Source organism: Stegostoma tigrinum, chromosome 40 (assembly GCF_030684315.1).
Source record: "Stegostoma tigrinum isolate sSteTig4 chromosome 40, sSteTig4.hap1, whole genome shotgun sequence".
In the NCBI taxonomy this organism is placed as follows: Eukaryota; Metazoa; Chordata; class Chondrichthyes; order Orectolobiformes; family Stegostomatidae; genus Stegostoma; species Stegostoma tigrinum.
The window spans coordinates 1,287,555-1,306,546 of NC_081393.1; the positions used below are offsets into that span (position 1 = coordinate 1,287,555).

Below are 18,992 nucleotides of genomic sequence, written 5' to 3' on the forward strand. Positions count from 1 at the left end.
TCGCCACATTAATCCCTCTGTTACCACTCCCAGAAATCCTGGCAAGTTCATTAGAAACTACTTTAAACAAAATCTGTGCTGACTCTTCTGAATCAACCCACAATTTTTCATGTGACTATTAATTCTATACCTAATAATTGTTTCTTGAAGATTACCCACCATGAGGTTAAACTGACTGGTCTGTAATTGCTGGTCTGATCCTTACAACCTTTGCTAAGCATGAAGTACATCACCAGAGTATACCATCATCTAGGAGGCTCAATGTAAAAGTATCACTGCAGGTTCGAAAGTACCTAAGTCCTGGGGGAAATGTTGGCATCATGGTCATGTCACTGGACTAGTTAATCCAAACCGCAGACTAACGCTCTGGAGACATGGGTTTTCATCCCATTTTTTTTCTATTCATTTGTGGGATGTGGATGTTGCTGGCTGGCCAGCATTTATTGGTTGTCCCCAGTTGCCCTTGATAAAGTGGTGCTGAGCTGCCTTCTTGAACCGCTGCAGTTCACATGCAATGGGTTGACACTCAATGCCCTTAGGGAGGGAATTTCAGAATTTTGACCTAGTGACCCAGCATGACACATGGTGAAGTTTGAATTCATTAAAAGATATGCATTAAAAAATTAACCTCATGGAAACCATGCAGCCACTGTGAATTGTTGTCAATTTGGCTCACTAAAGTTCTCCAGTGAAAGAAATCTGCCATTTAGACTCGGTCAGGCCCACATGTGACTTCAGATCCTCAGTAACGTGGATCTACCCTTGTCTTATCTACCATCTGGGCAATTAGGGATTGGTAATAAATTCTTGCCGAGCCAGCGAGCTCGTTGTTTGAGCTGCTCATTGTCTCAGAAGACAATGAGTCATCTCTGGCTCCTGACAGTTTCCCTGATTGCCTGGCTGGGTAACTTGGCAGAAGACTTACTGCAGTGGGGGTAGCTCCTCGGCCGATGCTTCTGCAACAGGGTTGCTATAGAAGACACCATTCTTACATTGTTATGTATGGGTTTTCTTCAAACTCCCCCAAGTATCCCGCAAAACTCCAACTCTATCTCTCAGGATGTTGAAGTCCTTTTCTCAGGTCCCCATTCAGAATGGAGCGGCTGCCAATGAAACCAAAAATGAAATCTACAAAACACCTACCACTTGAAATTCAATGTATCCTTCTCACTTTCTCCTTACTCAGTAACAGCAAAGGCAATAGTAGGTCTCTAGATGATATGTCCCTCAGTCGTTCTGCAGTGATTGGAACCAGGGTTAGATGGATCTCATTGACTATGAGATTGTTGATAGGGTTTGTTAGCCTGGGCCAATCAGGGGGCCCTGGGGGACAAATAAAAATTGGAGTCAGAGGGTCTCCTCAGTCTATGGACTGGCTTTGATGCAGCAAATCACAGTCCATGTACAGTGTACATGTAAATATAGGGTGACTTGATGAGGGGATACCAGCTTCGGCGCAGTTATTTCACCTTCCCTCTGTCCTTCAGATCTAACACAGTTAAAGGAGGTAGCATGCCCAGTAGGAAACAGCAATTTTAAAAATCCAAAGATCACTTCTTTAAGCGCTCTTCCTCTTGCTGAGAATCCTAGCCAACAAGCAGCCAAGCAAGAAAGTCTCTTACTCTTCGTTGTGAAGTCAGCCAACCAATCAACCAACCAATCTGAAAGTCAGCCAACCCGTGGTCCTACAAAGCTGACAAGCAATCTTGCTCTCCTCTCTCCTTCTCACAGCAGTATGCAGAAAAGCAAACACAGGACAAAATTATGCATTCAATCCTCCTTTCAACGGTGAGTCCAAGAATCTGACTCATTATTACCAGTCGAGGAGAGGCCACTGGTGAGGCTTCATGGGAAGAGTCATTTGTCTTATGCAAATAAAAGTGGTTTATTGCATGGTAGCAATTGGGTACAAATTACATTGACTAGAGAGACATAACTGCTTAAAATTGTCAGGAGTCAGAAATGATACATCTGTCTCCATCAGGACCTCCTGCTAAACTGCATGACTCACCATCAAAAGACTTTGTGACGTTGTCATGTCTTGTCGGGTGCAGCCGAGTGCAACTTCAATGTCGATTCCTTCAGAAACATTCCTTGATACCACAGCTGCCTGGCCCTGAACTCTAGAATTTCGTTCTGATTCACCCTGTTCCATACCTCTCTCATCTCTCCTGAAAAAGTCTGGAAAACCTCTCTCTTTGAGCAAGCTTTTGGTCACCTGTCCTACTCTTACCTTCAATGGTTTGTTGTCAAATTCAGTCAGGAAATGTTTCCTTGAAAAACTGTTGTATTTTTTACCCTGTTTTAGAGATTAAATGCAAGTTGTTGTTGAATCGATAAAGGGGGAAGACGCAGGGCAATTAGATCACTTGAGCAAACGATGAGTCAAAGACCTCCTTCTGGACGTGTAATACTCTCACCATTCCACACTGAATTGCTGGCCAACATAAACATAGGAAGACAGGAAGGAATAAACAAGGGTCCAATGTCACAATGAATCATCTTATTCTCTTCTACCCGATAAGCTGACATATCAAACTCCACAAAGAGGCATTTGGCCATTTCAGCTTCATTTTTGAACAGCTGAATATTTTGGTATATTTCTCTCCCTATCTACATCACTGGTTCACAAAGTTGGTGGATGTTAGCATTTAAGTTCTCTAAAAGTAGAAGAACACCTCAGCGACTTTACCCCAATGCTCACCTCCCTTCTCAATCCGAATGTAGAGATAAACGGCATTCTGTTCTTCTGATTTTTGCATTTTTATTTGCAGGATTGAAACAATACCAACTAATGAGACGGTGAAATTGGACTCCACTGGTATGTTCCACTGGTGCCCACCAAAGGGCATTAATCAAGTGACACTGGTGGGTACTCTGATTTGTGCTGCTGATATCGTAAAAGCTGGAATATTAGTTTGTGTATCTTCTCTGAGTTTCTCCCATGGATTTGGCTTCAATGTCATGTGTTTGAGTCCTCCAACACAGTTCCAATCGAAAGGTCTGTCAGTATCACTACTCCATTAAGATCCTGGCATGACATATGATCTTGGAGCACAGTCCCCTTATGAAATAATAATCCCTGTCCCATTGGTAGGAATTATACAGAATTTACAGCACAGAAATCAATCAGATGATCTAATTGCTCTGTGCCAGTGTTATGCTCCATCTCCTGTCACTCTTAGCTCCCTTCTGTGTTTCTCTAACTTCCTTTTAAATGCATCAACGCTATTCACCTCAACCCCTCCCTGTGGTCAGGAGTTCCACATTCTTACCACTTATTGGATTTCTTTGTGCCTAGCATATTTTTATACCCTCTGGTTTTGGACTTTGCCACAAATGGTACCATTTTTATGATGGCTAATGACACACGGGAAAGGACACTGCTATCATTCAGCATCCAGTTGTGGGCAGGTTTAAGTGTCTTTAACGATAACTAAAAATAAGCCTGATGTTGCCGCAGCACTACGTTCAGGCTAAAAAAAAACAAGCAGCCTGCAACACGGAGAAAAAAGAAATCCCACAAGTTGATAGATCAGGTCAAAACCCTGTGGTCCTGCCACATCCAGTCATGAATGATTATGCACAACTGAACAAATAACTATAGGGGTTGTTCAATGATTATCTCCATGCTTAAAGTCGAAGCCGAATGGCACATTAATGCAAAAGACAATGATCTTCGGCAAGAAGTGTTATGTGGATAATCCATCTTGGCCACCTCTTTAGGTTCACCTCAAAATGCCATTTTTCAACCATTTCGATTCACTCTACATCTATTAAAGCCAAGACTATGAGCCCAGGCGGCATTCTGGCTGTAGTGCCGATGCCTTGTGCTCCTGAACTAAGTTTGCACATTGTGAAGTTGTTCCAATACAGGTAGAATTCAGGCATTTACCTGGTAACGTTTTGTCCTGGCCACAAAAATGCAACACAAATTCACTCCAATAATTTCCATCTCATCACACTCCTCTCAATCATAAGGTCAATAAACTGTGCTCCGACATTCAGTTTGGATTCTGCCAGGGCCACATGACTCTAAATCTCATTGCGGTGTAGCTGGATAAAGGGGTTAAGAGAAAAGGCCTGAATGTCCTGCCCATTTGTTATGTAACAAGTTCAAGAGGTTGAATGGATTCCTCCTGTTTTGTAACATACCAGTTTTGATCCTGATCACAAAAACAATGTGTTCAAGTAACATCCTGTCCAAATCTTCCTACTTACAGAATCGTGCAATGGCAGCAAGACTGCGGCTTTCCAGACACGTGATAGTCTGCATCTTTGGCGAGGCACAGTGTCCTGGGATAGGGCTGCGCAACTTTGTCATGCCTCTGCGAGCGAGCAGCTTTTCTTACGATGAACTCAAATCCATTGTGTTTGTGGGGTCCCTGGATTACATTAACCAGGAATGGTCAACCATCAGCAATTTCCCCAAGATCTTCATTCTGCCGGTAAGTGCAAGATCAAAAGGCATTCTTTTCCCTTAGCAGGCTGATAAGTGCGGACTGTTTGTTGTGAGCACGGAGAGGGTTGTTGTTACAGGAATCAGAAGATCAGCGTGTTAAGACCCAAGACTTGAATACATAATTAAGGAACAATCCCATTCAAAAAGTGAAAATTTGCATTTCTATCGTACCTTTCACAATCTCAGGACATGTTGAATAATTTTGCAATCAGTAAAGAGGGAAGCCACTGCTGAAAAGCAGAGACAGCAGACATTTAGTAAACAGCAGTATGACATATGAATAGATAAAAAAAAGAAAGAATTGCGGATGCTGTAAGACAGGAGCAAAAACAAAGTTGCTGGAAAAGCTCAGCAGGTCTGGCAGCATCTGCGAAGGAAAAAACAGAGTTAACGTTTTGGGTCTGGTAACCCTTCCTCAGAATATGAGTAGATAATCTCTTTCTAGTCATCCCACAGTGTCATGGGAAACAACATGCATCAGAGGACACACGTGGCCTCAATTTAACATCCAAAAGTACAGTGGTCTCTCAGTACTGACGTTTGGACAGTGCAATACATCTTTTCAAATGAGTTGCTGACACTGCAGCACCCTCTCTGTACTGACCCTCCAACAGTGCGGCAATCATTCATTGCTAGCCTTGTTATTACACTACCATTTGTGGGATCTTCGTTCGTAAAAATCATCTTCCATATTGGCAACATAACAAAACTGATTACCTGAGAGTACCTGATTAGCTGTAAAAACACTTTGAGATATGTGAGGTTGTGTCAGAAGCTGTGTAATTTTAAGTCTTCCTTTCTCTTTCTTTCTCATTTGCTGCAGTGGGTTTTTGTCGAGGGTTTTCAGGAGAAGCATTGTCTGTGTGTTAGAGTCTTTGAATATTGATAAGATATTATGTATCATTTGGTGTTTTGGTACAGGGCTCACCATTATGTCGTGCTGATTTAAAAGCAGTTGGCATCAGTTCCTGTGATATGACCGTTATTATCTCATCAAATCGGACCAATTTGCAGGAGAAGACCCTAGAAGACAAAGAGTGTATCTTAGCAACACTCAACCTCAAGGCAATGCTTTTTGAAGAAGCCTTGGACATGAGTGACATGATATCACGAACTCTTACAGGTACTTTTGCTTACTAGCTGAAAGTTTAAAGTATAAGGTACTAAAGTACCTTGACATAGTTGAAGTAACTCAGCAGAGGCCGGTATGCCATCATCAAGTCGCCCTTTATTTACAGGTTGACAGTCTATGACACTGATCCGGCTCCCTCACAGCCAGTTCTCAGGATGAACAATATGTCTGGACACTCCTGTTCTTATCTGTCAGCCAGAGCTCCCTGTTTGGACCAGATTAACCACCCCGATCAGGGAACTCATATTGTATAAAGTGAACCTGACTGACATCATTACAGTCACAACTGTAGTAACTCACCTGGTGACAGATGGTTTAAATTATATCAGTCGGAGAATAAAGAAATGGGAAGAGGAATAAGGCTGCTTAAGTGAAAATGTTGAACACTCATCAAGAAGGAAATAGTACTTTTTGTATAAGAACAAATGAAAGAGGACAATGATGAATACCGAGGCAGGTTTTGATTACACTAACATAATTGGTCAAAGTGGCTGAATTCAGTTTGTGAGCTTCAAGCACAAATAACCTTGTATAAAGAATGAAAATGGGGTGAAGTATAGACAGGACTGGGTACTTAATATTGCAAGGTACAAAGTGTTTCAAAAAGATACCCAACACAGAAAAGGGTGGCTGCACCGATTAGCAAAGACATTACAATGTTAGAAAGACGAGAGTTGTCGCTGGGCAAGGACAGAATCAATTTTGTTAAGATTTCAGAAGGCAGGAAAGGAGGATCACACCACTGGGATCTTCAATGGGTGTCCAGATCATGATGGAGAAATAAAGGAGCAAATCTGTAGGGAATTCAAAGTCATATGCACTAGTGATATAGTTTGAACACTGGAAACCTTTACTGACCAAAATATTGATTGGTACAGCATTGGAACAGACCTGGATTTGAAACTGGAATCTAGCCCAGAACATCATCTATTAAATGGTGCATATCCCCATATTGAAGGGCAGGGGATGACAAAAATAGAAGAGGGAGGTGAGCCAATATCACGACAAATGCATTATGACAGGGGATCAGATGAACATTTTCCACGACAAGCAGATGAGAGTTCTAAATGAAATGTGAGTTGACTTTCTTTCCTGTACATCAGACTCTATGGTCTTAATTACTTGACTTGTCTTATCTCAGCTTCTCTTGTACAAACCAGAGGAGTAGAGCAGAATAACAGACATCACAACATGAATTAACATGCACCGATACTGACAGCCACTGGAAGTGTGCCAACTCAGAAATAAGCCAGTGATAACTCAGTTAATTAGGTACCAATCCTTTGGCGTTCACGTTCACTCTCACACCAGACAATGGGCTACAGCTGTGAGATTCTCAATGATTTTGATTTTTCCTTCCAACGAAGGATTACATACCAGATCACGTGATAGGATATGTTAATTGCAGTCAAATTGGTAGTGCTGTCTTCTCTGACAAAGGAGATTAAGGATTTTTCTGAGATAGTCTTGGGTAGAATGGCCAGACTGAGGGACACAATATGACACCAAGTCCTGAACAATTGGAGGATCAGCAGTGAGTGACCACTGCACTGCTGGAAGGTCAGTACTGAGGGAGCACTCACTGTCGGAGGGTCAGTGCTGAGGGAGCACTCACTGTCGGTGGGTCAGTGCTGAGGGAGTGCCACATTGTCGGAAGGTCAGTGCTGAGGGAGTGCCACACTGTCGGAGGGTCAGTTCTGAGGGAGCACTCACTGTCGGAGGGTCAGTGCTGAGGGAGCGCCGCACTGTCGGAGGGTCAGTGCTGAGGGAGAGCCGCACTGTCGGAGGGTCAGTGCTGAGGGAGCGCCGCACTGTCGGAGGGTCAGTACTGAGGGAGCACTCACTGTTGGAGGGTCAGTGCTGAGGGGGTGCCGCACTATCAGAGGGTCAGTACTGAGGGAGCACTCACTGTTGGAGGGTCAGTACTGAGGGAGCGCCGCACTGTCGGAGGGTCAGTGCTCAGGGAGTGCCGCACTGTCGGGGGGTCAGTACTGAGGGAGGGCCGCACTGTCGGGGGTCAGTACTGAGGGAGTGCTGCACTGTCGGGGGGTCAGTACTGAGGGAGTGCCGCACTGTGGGAGGGTCAGTGCTGAGGGAGTGTCACACTGTTGGAGGGTCAGTACTGAGGGAGTGCTGTACGGTTAGACAGTCAAACTGCCTTGACATGGCATTTTATTGCTGCTTGCAAGCAGCAGAAACTCATGTTGGCTGTTTAACTTTAACGGCCTACCAGCTTTCTTTAGACCATATGACCGTAAGGAAGCTATTCAGTCGATCACGTCTGTTCCACCACTCGAGATTGTGGCAAATCTGATAATCCTCAACTCTTCTTTACTGCCTCATAACCGTAGATTCCCTTCATGATTAAAAATCTGTTTCTCTCAATTTGAATATACTTAACAACTCAGCCTTTACAGCCCTGTTGGTAAAACAAAATCCACAGAATGGCTTCCCTTGGAGACAAGAAATTTCCTTCATTTATCTGTAATTAGGATGGTGAGCCCGTTCCCTCACACAACATGAGTTTACCATCCCTGTTTGTGTCTGACAGTGAGGACCATGAAACTAGCAGGTAATTCCTACTGCAGGTGTTGCTGAGTCAGTAACATTGTGCAGACAAATGATCTTTACAGGGCATGTATGCAACCTGAGGCCATCGAGAAACTGTTCAATTATAACCTGTACCAAAATAGTTTACTCACAATTAACAATTGTCTCACAGGAAGTAATCTTCCAAGTATGAATTTTTCGATGAACGAGAACAAGCATTACTACAGAATTCCTGTCATCACTGCACTTGGTAAATGATTATGTCTTTTTAGAGCTCTGAATCTGTTTAAAGTGATCTGTGAGTTTCTCATCGCAATTAGACTGCAGTACCACTCTAATAATCAGTGACTCCAACACAGTGTGCGAACTTTGAAACCCCAAGAATTCTGAAACAAGAGTGAAATGACTGCATGGCTGTGTGGTCTTACCTATGGCTCTGAGAATAACACTTTCACCTTTGACACTGTGGGTTGTGAGTTCCAGTCCCAGTCCCGAGTACTGAGCAGATCATTTGTGCTCATATTAACTGTGAAGCTCTAAGGCAGTACTTCACTGTCCTAGGTTTCATTTTTCAGATGAGACATTCCTCTAATGTGGATGTTTGGTGTGTGCATTGCTGCCTAGCCAGCATTCATTGCTACCTCTAACTGCTGTTGAGGTGGTGTCTTAAACCTACTTCATTGTCTCCATCCCTCCCCAACCTTTTATTGGTCCAACTCCTCTTTTAGGGAGATGCTGACTCTTTTATCCACTAAATTATGTCAGAATGACCAAAATTCAAGAAGATTCCTGACTGTGAACCACTGAGATATTATCTTTGGTGTTACATGGTATTGAGACATTGTCTGGAAGATTTGATTTTGTGAGCATGACTATGCTAGGCAGTTGCTTGATAGTCTGCGAGACAACTCTCCCAAATCTGGCACAAGTCTTTCACCTCCCCTTACCTTGAGGAAGGAGAACTGTACAGGCTGTGTATGCTGTTTTCATTTCTGGGGACTTGGTTGATGCTGAATGACAGTCCGGTTTTAGTCTCTCTAAGAAGCACTGTCAGCTATTTCAGGGGACACATGGTCATGTGTCTGGAGTCACACCAATGTCATTCCAGGCAGAATTTCCTTCCCCAAAGAACTTTGGTGAATCGGTTGGACCATTATGCCAAGCAATTCATGGTCACCCTTTCAATAGCTCTGAACTGCAAGTTTGTTAATTTCAAATTTAATTCAAACCCATGTCCCCAGGGAATTAGCTGGATCTCTGGATTAGTAGTCAAGTGACATTACGACCGTTTGGGAATTGCTGCAAACACTGCCTTATGTCCATTCTCAGCTTCATTTTTAATTGCAGTTCACGATTCCAATGTCCATTTTCTGGATCAGGAGGACCGCGATGATCCCAATACAGACCTTTACCTCACACAGCCGTATGCCAGTGGAAGTGTATTTGCATCAAACATTTTGAATTCATTGATGTGCACAGTAAGTTAAAGAAATATTCCTTTATTTTTCATGGCCACTTGGATCTTAGTGCAGATCAAGCTGGATGAATTGAATCTAAGTGTAATCAAAGATGAAATTTGGTTAGCTAAATGATCTGTCCTGGATTTGGAAGTCTTGATAGCTCCCATTACACCAACAAGAAAAACAAGTACTGTATCCATTGTACTCAGTGTGGCTTCCTCTACATTGGGGAAACCAAGTGAAGGCTTGGGGACCGCTTTGCAGAACACCTCCGCTCGGTTCGCAATAAACAACTGCACCTCCCAGTCGCGAACCATTTCAACTCCCCCTCCCATTCCTTAGACGACATGTCCATCATGGGTCTCCTGCAGTGCCACAATGATGCCACCTGAAGGTTGCAGGAACAGCAACTCACATTCCACTTGGGAAGCCTGCAGCCCAATGGTATCAATGTGGACTTCACAAGCTTCAAAATCTCTGCCTTCCCCACTGCATCCCAAAACCAGCACAGCTCGTCCCCGCCAGCCTAACCTGTTCTTCCTCTCACCTATCCCCTCCTCCCACCTCAATCCGCACCTCCATTTTCCACATACTAACCTCATCCTGCCTCCTTGACCTGTCCGTCCTCCCCGGACTGACCTATCCCCTCCCCACCTATACTCTCCTCTCCACCTATCATCTCCTCTATCCATCTTCGGTCCGCCTACCCCCTCTCCCTATTTATTCCAGAACCCTCTCCCCATCCACCTCTCTGATGAAGGGTCTAGGCCCGAAACGTCAGCTTTAGTGCTCCTGAGATGCTGCTTGGCCTGCTGTGTTCATCCAGCTTCACACGTTATTATTTCAAAATATGAGTATGTTTGGTCACTTATATATCAGCAAGGTGGAGGTATAACTGGGGACTTGAGGGTTAGTAATTCATCTGGGAGGTAACAGAAGTCAGTTCCGGTTTCTATTTGCCTTTGGGTTAGAAGGCCTGTGTTCAAGTTTTACTTGTTACAGAGGAGTGTAACAATATATTTGAACAGGTTAATTAAAAATATCTGAGAGGTGAGGTGCAAGGGACTTCAATGATTCAACAAAAAATTTTTAAAAGACATGGGGGCAATATTTTTGCACAGAGAGTGGCTCATGTGTGGAATGAATTTCCAAAGGAAGTGGTGGATGTGGGAGCAGTTACAACATTTAAAAGACATTTAGATAAGTACATTAATAAGGAATGTTTGGAGTGATATGGGTCAAGCACAGGCAGGAAGGCACTAGTTTAGTTTGGGGTTATGGTTGGCATGGACTGGTTGGGTTTTTTTTCCATGGTGTACGACTCTGTGACCGAACTATCTTCAGCTGCTTCTTCAATGATCTTTCCTCCATTATAACATCAAAAGCGGGACATTCGCTGATGATTGCACAATGTTCAGCACCATTTTTGACGCCTCAGATACTGAAGCAGTTCACGTTCAAATAGAACCAGATCTGCACAATATCCAGGCTTGGGCTCTCAAGTGGTATGTAACATTCAAGCCACATAAATATTAGGCAATGGCCATCTCCAATAAGAGACAAACAAAGAACTGATCCTTAACATTCAATTGTGTTACAATCACTGAATTCCCACTCTGTGAACATCCTGGAAATACCATTGACCAGAAACTCAAATACACTTACCACATAAATACAGTAACAACAGAGCCGGTCAGAGATTAGGAATACTGCTCTGAGTAGCTCACCTCCTGACTCTCTCAAGCCCATTAGGAACAAGTCAGGTGTGTGATGAATTATGTCCCGCTCACCTGGATCGGTGCAGTTCCAATATGACTAAAGAAGCTTGGCATCTTCCATGATAAAGCAACTCGCTTGACTGGCACCACAACCATAAGCATCCACTCCTTCTGCCACCAATGCTCAGCAGTAGCAGTTTGTCCTATCTGGAAGATGCACTGCAGAAACTCACCAAAGATCGCGAGACAGCACCTTCCAACCCACCAACCCCCTTCCATCTAGAAGAATGTGGGCAGCAGATACATGGGAACACCACCAAACTTCAGGTTCCCTCCCAACCAGTCACCATCCTCACTTGGAAATATACCACCATTTCTTCACTATCACCTATAGCACATGAATCTCAATGGTTCAAGGAGGCAGCTCACCACCACCATCTCACGGACAACTAGAGAAGAGCTGGCTAAATGCTAGCCAACCAGCAATGTCCACATCTTACAAGTGAATTAAAAAATGAATGCCTGAAATTATTTTTCAAAGACGTCATAATGGAGCTTTTGAATTCAGGCCCTGTTGAAATTTGACAGAATTGGTTATGAGAGGTCATTAACAACAACTTGCATTTATATTGTGCCTTGAAGCTGCTAGTATACCAAAAGAAACATTACGAAGGTTACTAACAGATTGATCAAAAAGGAAAGAGGAACATTGGCAGCAGAGGTAGAGAGGTGAAGAGATTTAGAGAGACAGTTCCAGAGTTTAGGGCCCAGGCAGTTGAAAGCATTGCCATCAGACAGACAATGGTTAACAGTGGGGATTCTCAAGAGGTCAGAAATGGAGGAGTGCAGAAAAGTTGGAGAGTTTAAGGGCTCAGGGATTTACAGAGATTGCAAAGAGTTAAAACCATGAAAGATCTGAACAAAGGAAGAGAGTTTAAAAATAGAGGACTTAGTGGATTGGGAACAAAGGCAGATCAAAGTGAACAGGGATAGGCTAGATGAATGGAGTTTAGTGGGAATGAGAAGAAGACTTTGAATGTGTTGAAGCACACAAAGGACCAAAGTGAGACAGTGGCCAGGAGAGCTTTGGAAAAATATCATGATATGTAAATGTGCCTTCCTCCAACTTCACAGGCAATTGTACCTTCTTGCGTTCCAGACATACTTCAATGATAACATTCTGATGCTGATACGTACCCTTGTTACTGGGGGTGGGACACCAGAGCTTGAAGAACAGTTGGCTGACGAGGATTCCCTGAGGGGCAGCATCCATGCCCAGGACAAAGCAGGCCAGCGGAATCGCTGCAAACTGGCACGAATTACCCTGTGTGATGAGCGCTTTGCAGAGTTTGCTGTATGTTATCTCATGATCTTGCACTTCAGTGTCTGAGTCATTTGACTTGTGTCAAAGGGAGATATCATAGTTGTCAACTTGTGAAAAGGATTGTGATTACCTGGCTTTAGCCACTAAATTCAAAGATTCAAACTCACATGGCACCTCAATGTTGCATTGAAGTTGTGTTCCGTCATAAGAATCAGCGCAATTGATGAAAAAATATGTCACTGAACCCATGCTGATGTTTGTTACCCACATCAGCTTCCTCAATTCCACACCATCGTCCTTCTATCTTTTTCCCTCTCCTGTGTTTATCTTGATTCCTTTAAATTCCTCAAGTGGTAGTGAGCTCATTATTCTCATCACTCTCTGGATGAAGATATTCCTCTTGGATTTCCACCTGAATTGTCTTTGGACTGTTTGACAGATATATCTGGGTATTTGGGAAATGTCTCTTCTGTTCCCAGTCAGAACTATCGGATTTCCCTGCTCCAGGTCCAGTCCTCAGGTCATGAAGGTAGTCTGTGCCCACATGCAGTGAAACCTGACATCATTCAGGCTGAGGCTGATATGTGGCATGTAACATTCAGGCCACACAAAAATTGCCTATTTTCAAGGAGAGAGACCCAACAGTCCCCCTTTGGCACTCAGTGGTGTTACTGTTGCCAGGTCTCATGCATTCATGATCCCGGAGGCCAACACTGACCAAAATCTTAAATGCACAAGGTATATAAATACAATTGTAACAAAAACAGATTGGAGTCTCCAAAAAATTATTCAACTGGCGGACTCTTTGAAGACTTCCCACCAACTACAAGCCACAAGTCTGAGCAAAAATCCAGGAAAAAAAATACATGTTATTCAACACTTGTATAGGTATTTTTAATCAACCTGTTCAGACATGTTATGACATGGCTCTGGAGCTGGTGGGACTAGTTGCAAAAACAATGCTGATGAAAAAGGTAAAGCAATTTGTTGACCGTGTTGGCTTGCTTTGCAATTAGTTATTGGAAAAAATATGGGGCCAGGTCTGAGGATAGGAACCACTGCCGAAAATGTGAAGGTAGGTGCCTTAGGATAAGGAAATTTTCAAGCATTCACCAAACTTGGTAACACCAGCAAATGACTTTGTCAAGAGAAGATGTTCTGTCTAAAAGCTGAGACTGCTCATGAGCAGCAACTTATCCATCACATTTGTGCCAAGCTTGCAGACTGTAGTGGGAGAGGGCAGGCAGGGTTTGTGAGCCTGTGTGTGACAAGGCCAACACCTCCAGTTAATGAAAGATCAGCCTATGTTTCAGTTGTCCAATATACACCTTTCAAGGTTATGTGAACAAGATCTTCACCAGGCAGGTTTAGACCACAATGTGATGATATGTTCTTGTTCATTTTACTCATACTACCTCAGATAATTTTTATCTTCGGTAACAGATATCTTTGTTTTACTAGGATGGAGGCAGGTATAAGGATCTGTTCTGCAAAGCTTTGAACGTTTATGGGATACTTTGTTTCGGAATTTTTCGATTGCAAGATCCTGAAAAGCAATCAAAGAAACGGTAATTCTTTTCAATTATTGTTCTGTTCTGATGTACCCAGCACCTTTATTCAGAATGATAACCACTGCATTTTGATTTGTTGACATCTGCCACAGAAACATAAGAATATAAGAACAGATCAGAACTCAGCTCCCCCCACATTGGATTAACTCAGTATCCTATGGTCAGTAGCAGCAGTGTGTACTATCCACACGATGCACTATAGAAATCCACCAAAGATCCTGAGACTGTGCCTTCCAAACCCAAGACCACTTCCATCTAGAAGAATAAGGGCAGCAGATACATGGGAACAGCACTACCTTCAAGTTCCCTTCCAAGTCACTCACCATCCTGATTTGGAAATATATTGCCCTTCCTTCACTGTTGCTGGGTCAATATCCTGGAATTCCTTTCTTCAGGGCATCGTGGGTCAACCCACAGCATTTGGACTGCAACAATTCAAGAAGGCAGCTCACCACCATCTTCTCAAGGATAACTACGAACAGGCAATAAATGCTGGCCAGCCAGTAATGTCCACATCCCACAAATGAATTTGAAAAAGAAACTCAGGACTGATTTGTATTATAATTCCCCTACTTACCTCTCATACTTCAAAAAACTACCCATCTCAGATTTGATGTTACAATTGGTCCTCAGCCTCAACAGCTTTTTGGAGGAGAGTTGCAGATTTCCACTGGCCTTTGTGTATGAAACCAGCTCCTGAAATTATCCTCAAATGAGCAAACGGTAGCTTGAAGGTAAAGCAAAGAACTATCAGTGCTGAAGCCCTGATACAGAGCAGATAAAAACAGAGTTAATGTTTCAAGTCCAGTGACCTGTCATTGGAAAGTTCTAAAGAAAGGACACTGAACACAAAACATCAATATTGCTTTCTCTGCACAGATACTGCCAAACTGTTGACTTTCTCCAGCAATTTCTGTTTTTGTTATAATTTTAACGTTACTCTTGCTTGTTTTGTACATTCTCCACCACCAGAAAAAGTAAAATATCTCCATGTACTCTCATATATCTTAAACAATATTAAACATTGGAATCAGAGCTACTCTTGTGGCACAGTGATAGTGCCCCTATATCTGGACTGGGAGGCCTAAATTGAAGTCCTACCTCTCCAGAGGTGCGTAATAACATCTTTGCACTAGTTGATGAGAAAATGAGGTGAAATGAAGTACTTTTTTAAAAATTAAATACTGGAATTACAGCACTTATAATCCATACTCAAGGCAACACAAGTCTAATTTAAGCAAACAATCCTCATAACCCAACACTTTTGACCTGTATCATTCAGCTGAATATAGTACATACCCAAACTAAGGCCAATATATCCTTGCAGAGGCATGGAAGCCAGAATGAATTCAACTTTGTCAGCTTCGCTCATGTGTGTAATGCTCCAGCTCAGAAGCTCATGAGATGCATGCCCCACTCCAGGGAGCCGGGAGATTCAGCTAGGCTGATTAGTACAGTACTGTGGGAGATGGTGTTTGCTGGAGACATTGAAGTAATTCAGACTACACCCGTATGTTCCACTAGGCACCATGATTTGGTGCAAGCTAAACAGAGTTGCCCTTGTGATCATCAACATTGCAACTCACTGACACCACAACGAAATATAAATTATCAAAACACTCATCTCCGCTGCACGCACAGTTATCTGTTGTATTGGCCCACAATTTCAGTCATGATTAGCTTAAAAAGAATGAAATGTTTGCATTTCTTTTGCATCATAGATAGCTAAATTAATACAAAACCATTGTTGTGACACAGAAATTGTGGCAGCCAACCAAATATAGCAATAGAATGACTCAATGACCCCACGATCTACTTGTTTGGTGATGCTGGTTGAGACATAAGAATTGGCCAGGAGACTGGATATTTGGGGGAGGCAATGGCTTAGTAGTATTATTGTTGGACTGTTAATCCAGAGACCCAGATAACATTCAGGGGACCTGGGTTCAAATTCTCCCACAGCAGATGGTGGAATTTGAAGAATGGTGGAAATTAAGAAGCTAATGATGACCATTAGTGCATTGTCGATTGTTGGAAAAAACCCATCTGGTTCACTAATGGCAATTAGGAAAGGAAACTGCCATCGTTACCTGGTCTGGCCTACATGTGGCTCCAGACCCACAGCAATGTGATTGTCTCTGACCTGCCCTCTCGGCAGTTAGGGTGGGCAATAAATGCTTCCTAGCCAGCGATGCCCTCATCCCATTAATGAATAAAGAAAAATAAACTCCACTGGTCTTCTGCAAAATAATGCTGTGAGATCTTTTATGGTCCAGTAAGAAAAACCCAGTAAAGCTGGCAAATGAAACATACCGGTCCACCTTGTCTTACATATTTCAAATTGGAGACCCAGGATATCCAATTCCAAGTATTATTATTGGTTTTTCCCACTGGGGAAGGTCTCATTGGAAGTTAACTGCACAGTTTGGTGCCTTTCAAGGAAAAATAATCCTCAAATTCTTCACAGGAATGTAAAACAAAAACAAAAATTGACTTCAAGCCAAAGAAGATTTTTTGGAAGGATAACGGAACGTTTGCTTTAGGTTGGCAATTTTGACTGTATGAGTGGTATACTGAAGTTGGTGTGAGCTGTTTTTAAAGAAAATGCAAACACCATCAACAGGAAGATTCAGAAGTGAATTAGATAAATGATTTCAAAGGAAACACATGTTGGGCTATGGGAAGGAGTAGAAGGTTGGGATAAATTGTATAGCCTAAACAAGAGCCAGGTTAAATTCTGCAAGCCAAATAATCTCTATCTGTGGTACATCATTCTGATTCTAAGTAATTTTTGTTGCTCTCTCTTTCAGATTTGTCATCACAAATCCTTCCCCTTTATTTGAACTTAATGTGACAGACTTCATCATGTGCACCGTGCCATTCCATGACACACAAACCATGGCTACTTCCACATACTGTCACAGAAATTACTCTTCCAAGTTCATCCCATTGCATGTATTGGCCAGAAGAAGCTCCATGAGGTTCACAAAGGTTCCAAATGATGGTTATGCATCTCAAACTGACAATAAATTCATCAAAGACGAGGAGAAACTAATTGAGGAGACATATGATTTCAGCACAGGTAGAATTGTTGAAGACATTAGTGTCTCCAAAAGCAGGAGAAAACTTTTGGAAAGGGCTGTGATAGACCGGTGGAAACAATTGCAAAGAACAACTGAATTGCATATGCATTCAAAGGGGAAAAAGAAATCTAATGATAGTACAACAATCGAAAAACCAAAAGAAGGGCCAACAGCGAGTGAAACCTCATTGCTGAGACAGTTTGAGGTGCTGCCAAAACCTGACAAGGAAACCACAGCTGGAAGCTTCGAAAGAGATTTAATGGCTGAAGAAATTGTGGCTGGACAATCAAAGGTATCTGATAGTGAAAACATAGTCAGAAAATCAAAGATGGAGTTAAAATCTGGCGAGGAAGCTGTATCTGAACAATCAAAGGAAGACCAAAAACCTCGTGAAGAAATAGTATTTGATCATTCAAAGGAAGAGTTAAAATCTGGTGAAGGAACGATTGCTGAACAATCCAGGGAAGACCAACTATCTGGTGAAATTGCTCCAGAGTGAATTTTTCATGATATTTATTTATGGGGCTGACAGCAGATCTACTGCAACCATTTGTATTTCTCCACCAGTTACCAATAAAATTCTAACTACACTCTTTGACCTCTCTCCTCCTTACAATTACAATGAACCTGGGAACTTTGCAAGAGGTTATGTGTTTGATCGACAGAAGTATGGTGAAATATCTATTTCCAGTCTCTATTGTGAAAAAAGGCAGTAAGAAACTTTTGGGATACTGCGTTCACTTTTGGTCTCCCTACTGTAAGAAAGATGTTGTGAAACTTGAAAGGATTCAGAAAAGATTTACAAGGATGTTGCCAGGGTAGGAGGGTTTGAGTGAAAAGGAGAGGCTATTTTCCTGGAGCATCGGAGGATTAAGGGGGGGGCCTTGATAGGGATTTATAAAACCATGAGGGGCATGGATAGAATGCATAGGCAAGGTCTTTTCCCCCAGGATAAGGGAGTCCAACATTAGAGGGCATAGGTTTAAGGTGAGTGGAGGAAGATTTACAAGGGACCGAAAGGGGAGCTTTTTCACGCAGAGAGTAGTGTGTGCATGGAATGAGAAGAGGTAATGGAGGCTGGTACAATTGCAACATTTAAAAAGATAGGTACATGAATAAAAGTGGTTTAGAGGGATATGGGCCAAATGCTGGAAAATGGAATTAGATCAGTTCAGTACCTTTGGTCAGCATGGCCAAGTTGGACACACACGTCTGTTTCCATGGTGCACATCTCTATGACAATGTAAATGTAAATATAATCTCCTTAGCAACAGCACAGAAAATAACCCAACCAATAATACCCATTCTAGGAGCGAATCACTGCAGATGCTGGAAACTGTACTGAGAACAACAAATACTGAAGATCACAGCAGGTCCGATAGCACCCATGGAGGTAGAGCAAACTAATGTTGCGAGTCTGGATGACTCTTCGTCAGAGCTGAAGTCTAGTGGAGAGGGGACAGCATTTATGCTTTGGAAGGGGGAAGAGGTGGGGGGGTTTGGGGAGCTTGTGGGAGTGGTGGGGCGTAGAGTGCTGGTGGAGAAAAGATGTTGGTAGTTCAGATTAAGCGAACAAAATGTGAGAATGGCAGAATAATGGTGTGTCTAACTGTTAGACTTGAAAGAGAAAACAGTTCCACTGGGGTGGGAACAGGGGAAAGAGGACATGGTGACAAAGAATGTAACAAGTAA

General features: G+C 42.7%; 1 protein-coding gene across 1 annotated transcript in view; it reads left to right on the plus strand.

Annotated features, from left to right (window-relative positions):
- The window catches only part of LOC125447947 (calcium-activated potassium channel subunit alpha-1-like), a 121,414-nt gene that overhangs the window by 90,191 nt on the left and 12,231 nt on the right, over positions 1-18,992 (plus strand). The window contains exons 21-28 of the mRNA XM_059641092.1: positions 2,775-2,868; positions 4,224-4,448; positions 5,384-5,585; positions 8,317-8,394; positions 9,492-9,622; positions 12,482-12,676; positions 14,108-14,214; positions 17,028-17,795. Of these exons, the coding sequence (XP_059497075.1) occupies positions 2,775-2,868; positions 4,224-4,448; positions 5,384-5,585; positions 8,317-8,394; positions 9,492-9,622; positions 12,482-12,676; positions 14,108-14,214; positions 17,028-17,795 (1,800 nt within the window). The remainder of the gene's footprint in view (positions 1-2,774; positions 2,869-4,223; positions 4,449-5,383; positions 5,586-8,316; positions 8,395-9,491; positions 9,623-12,481; positions 12,677-14,107; positions 14,215-17,027; positions 17,796-18,992) is intronic.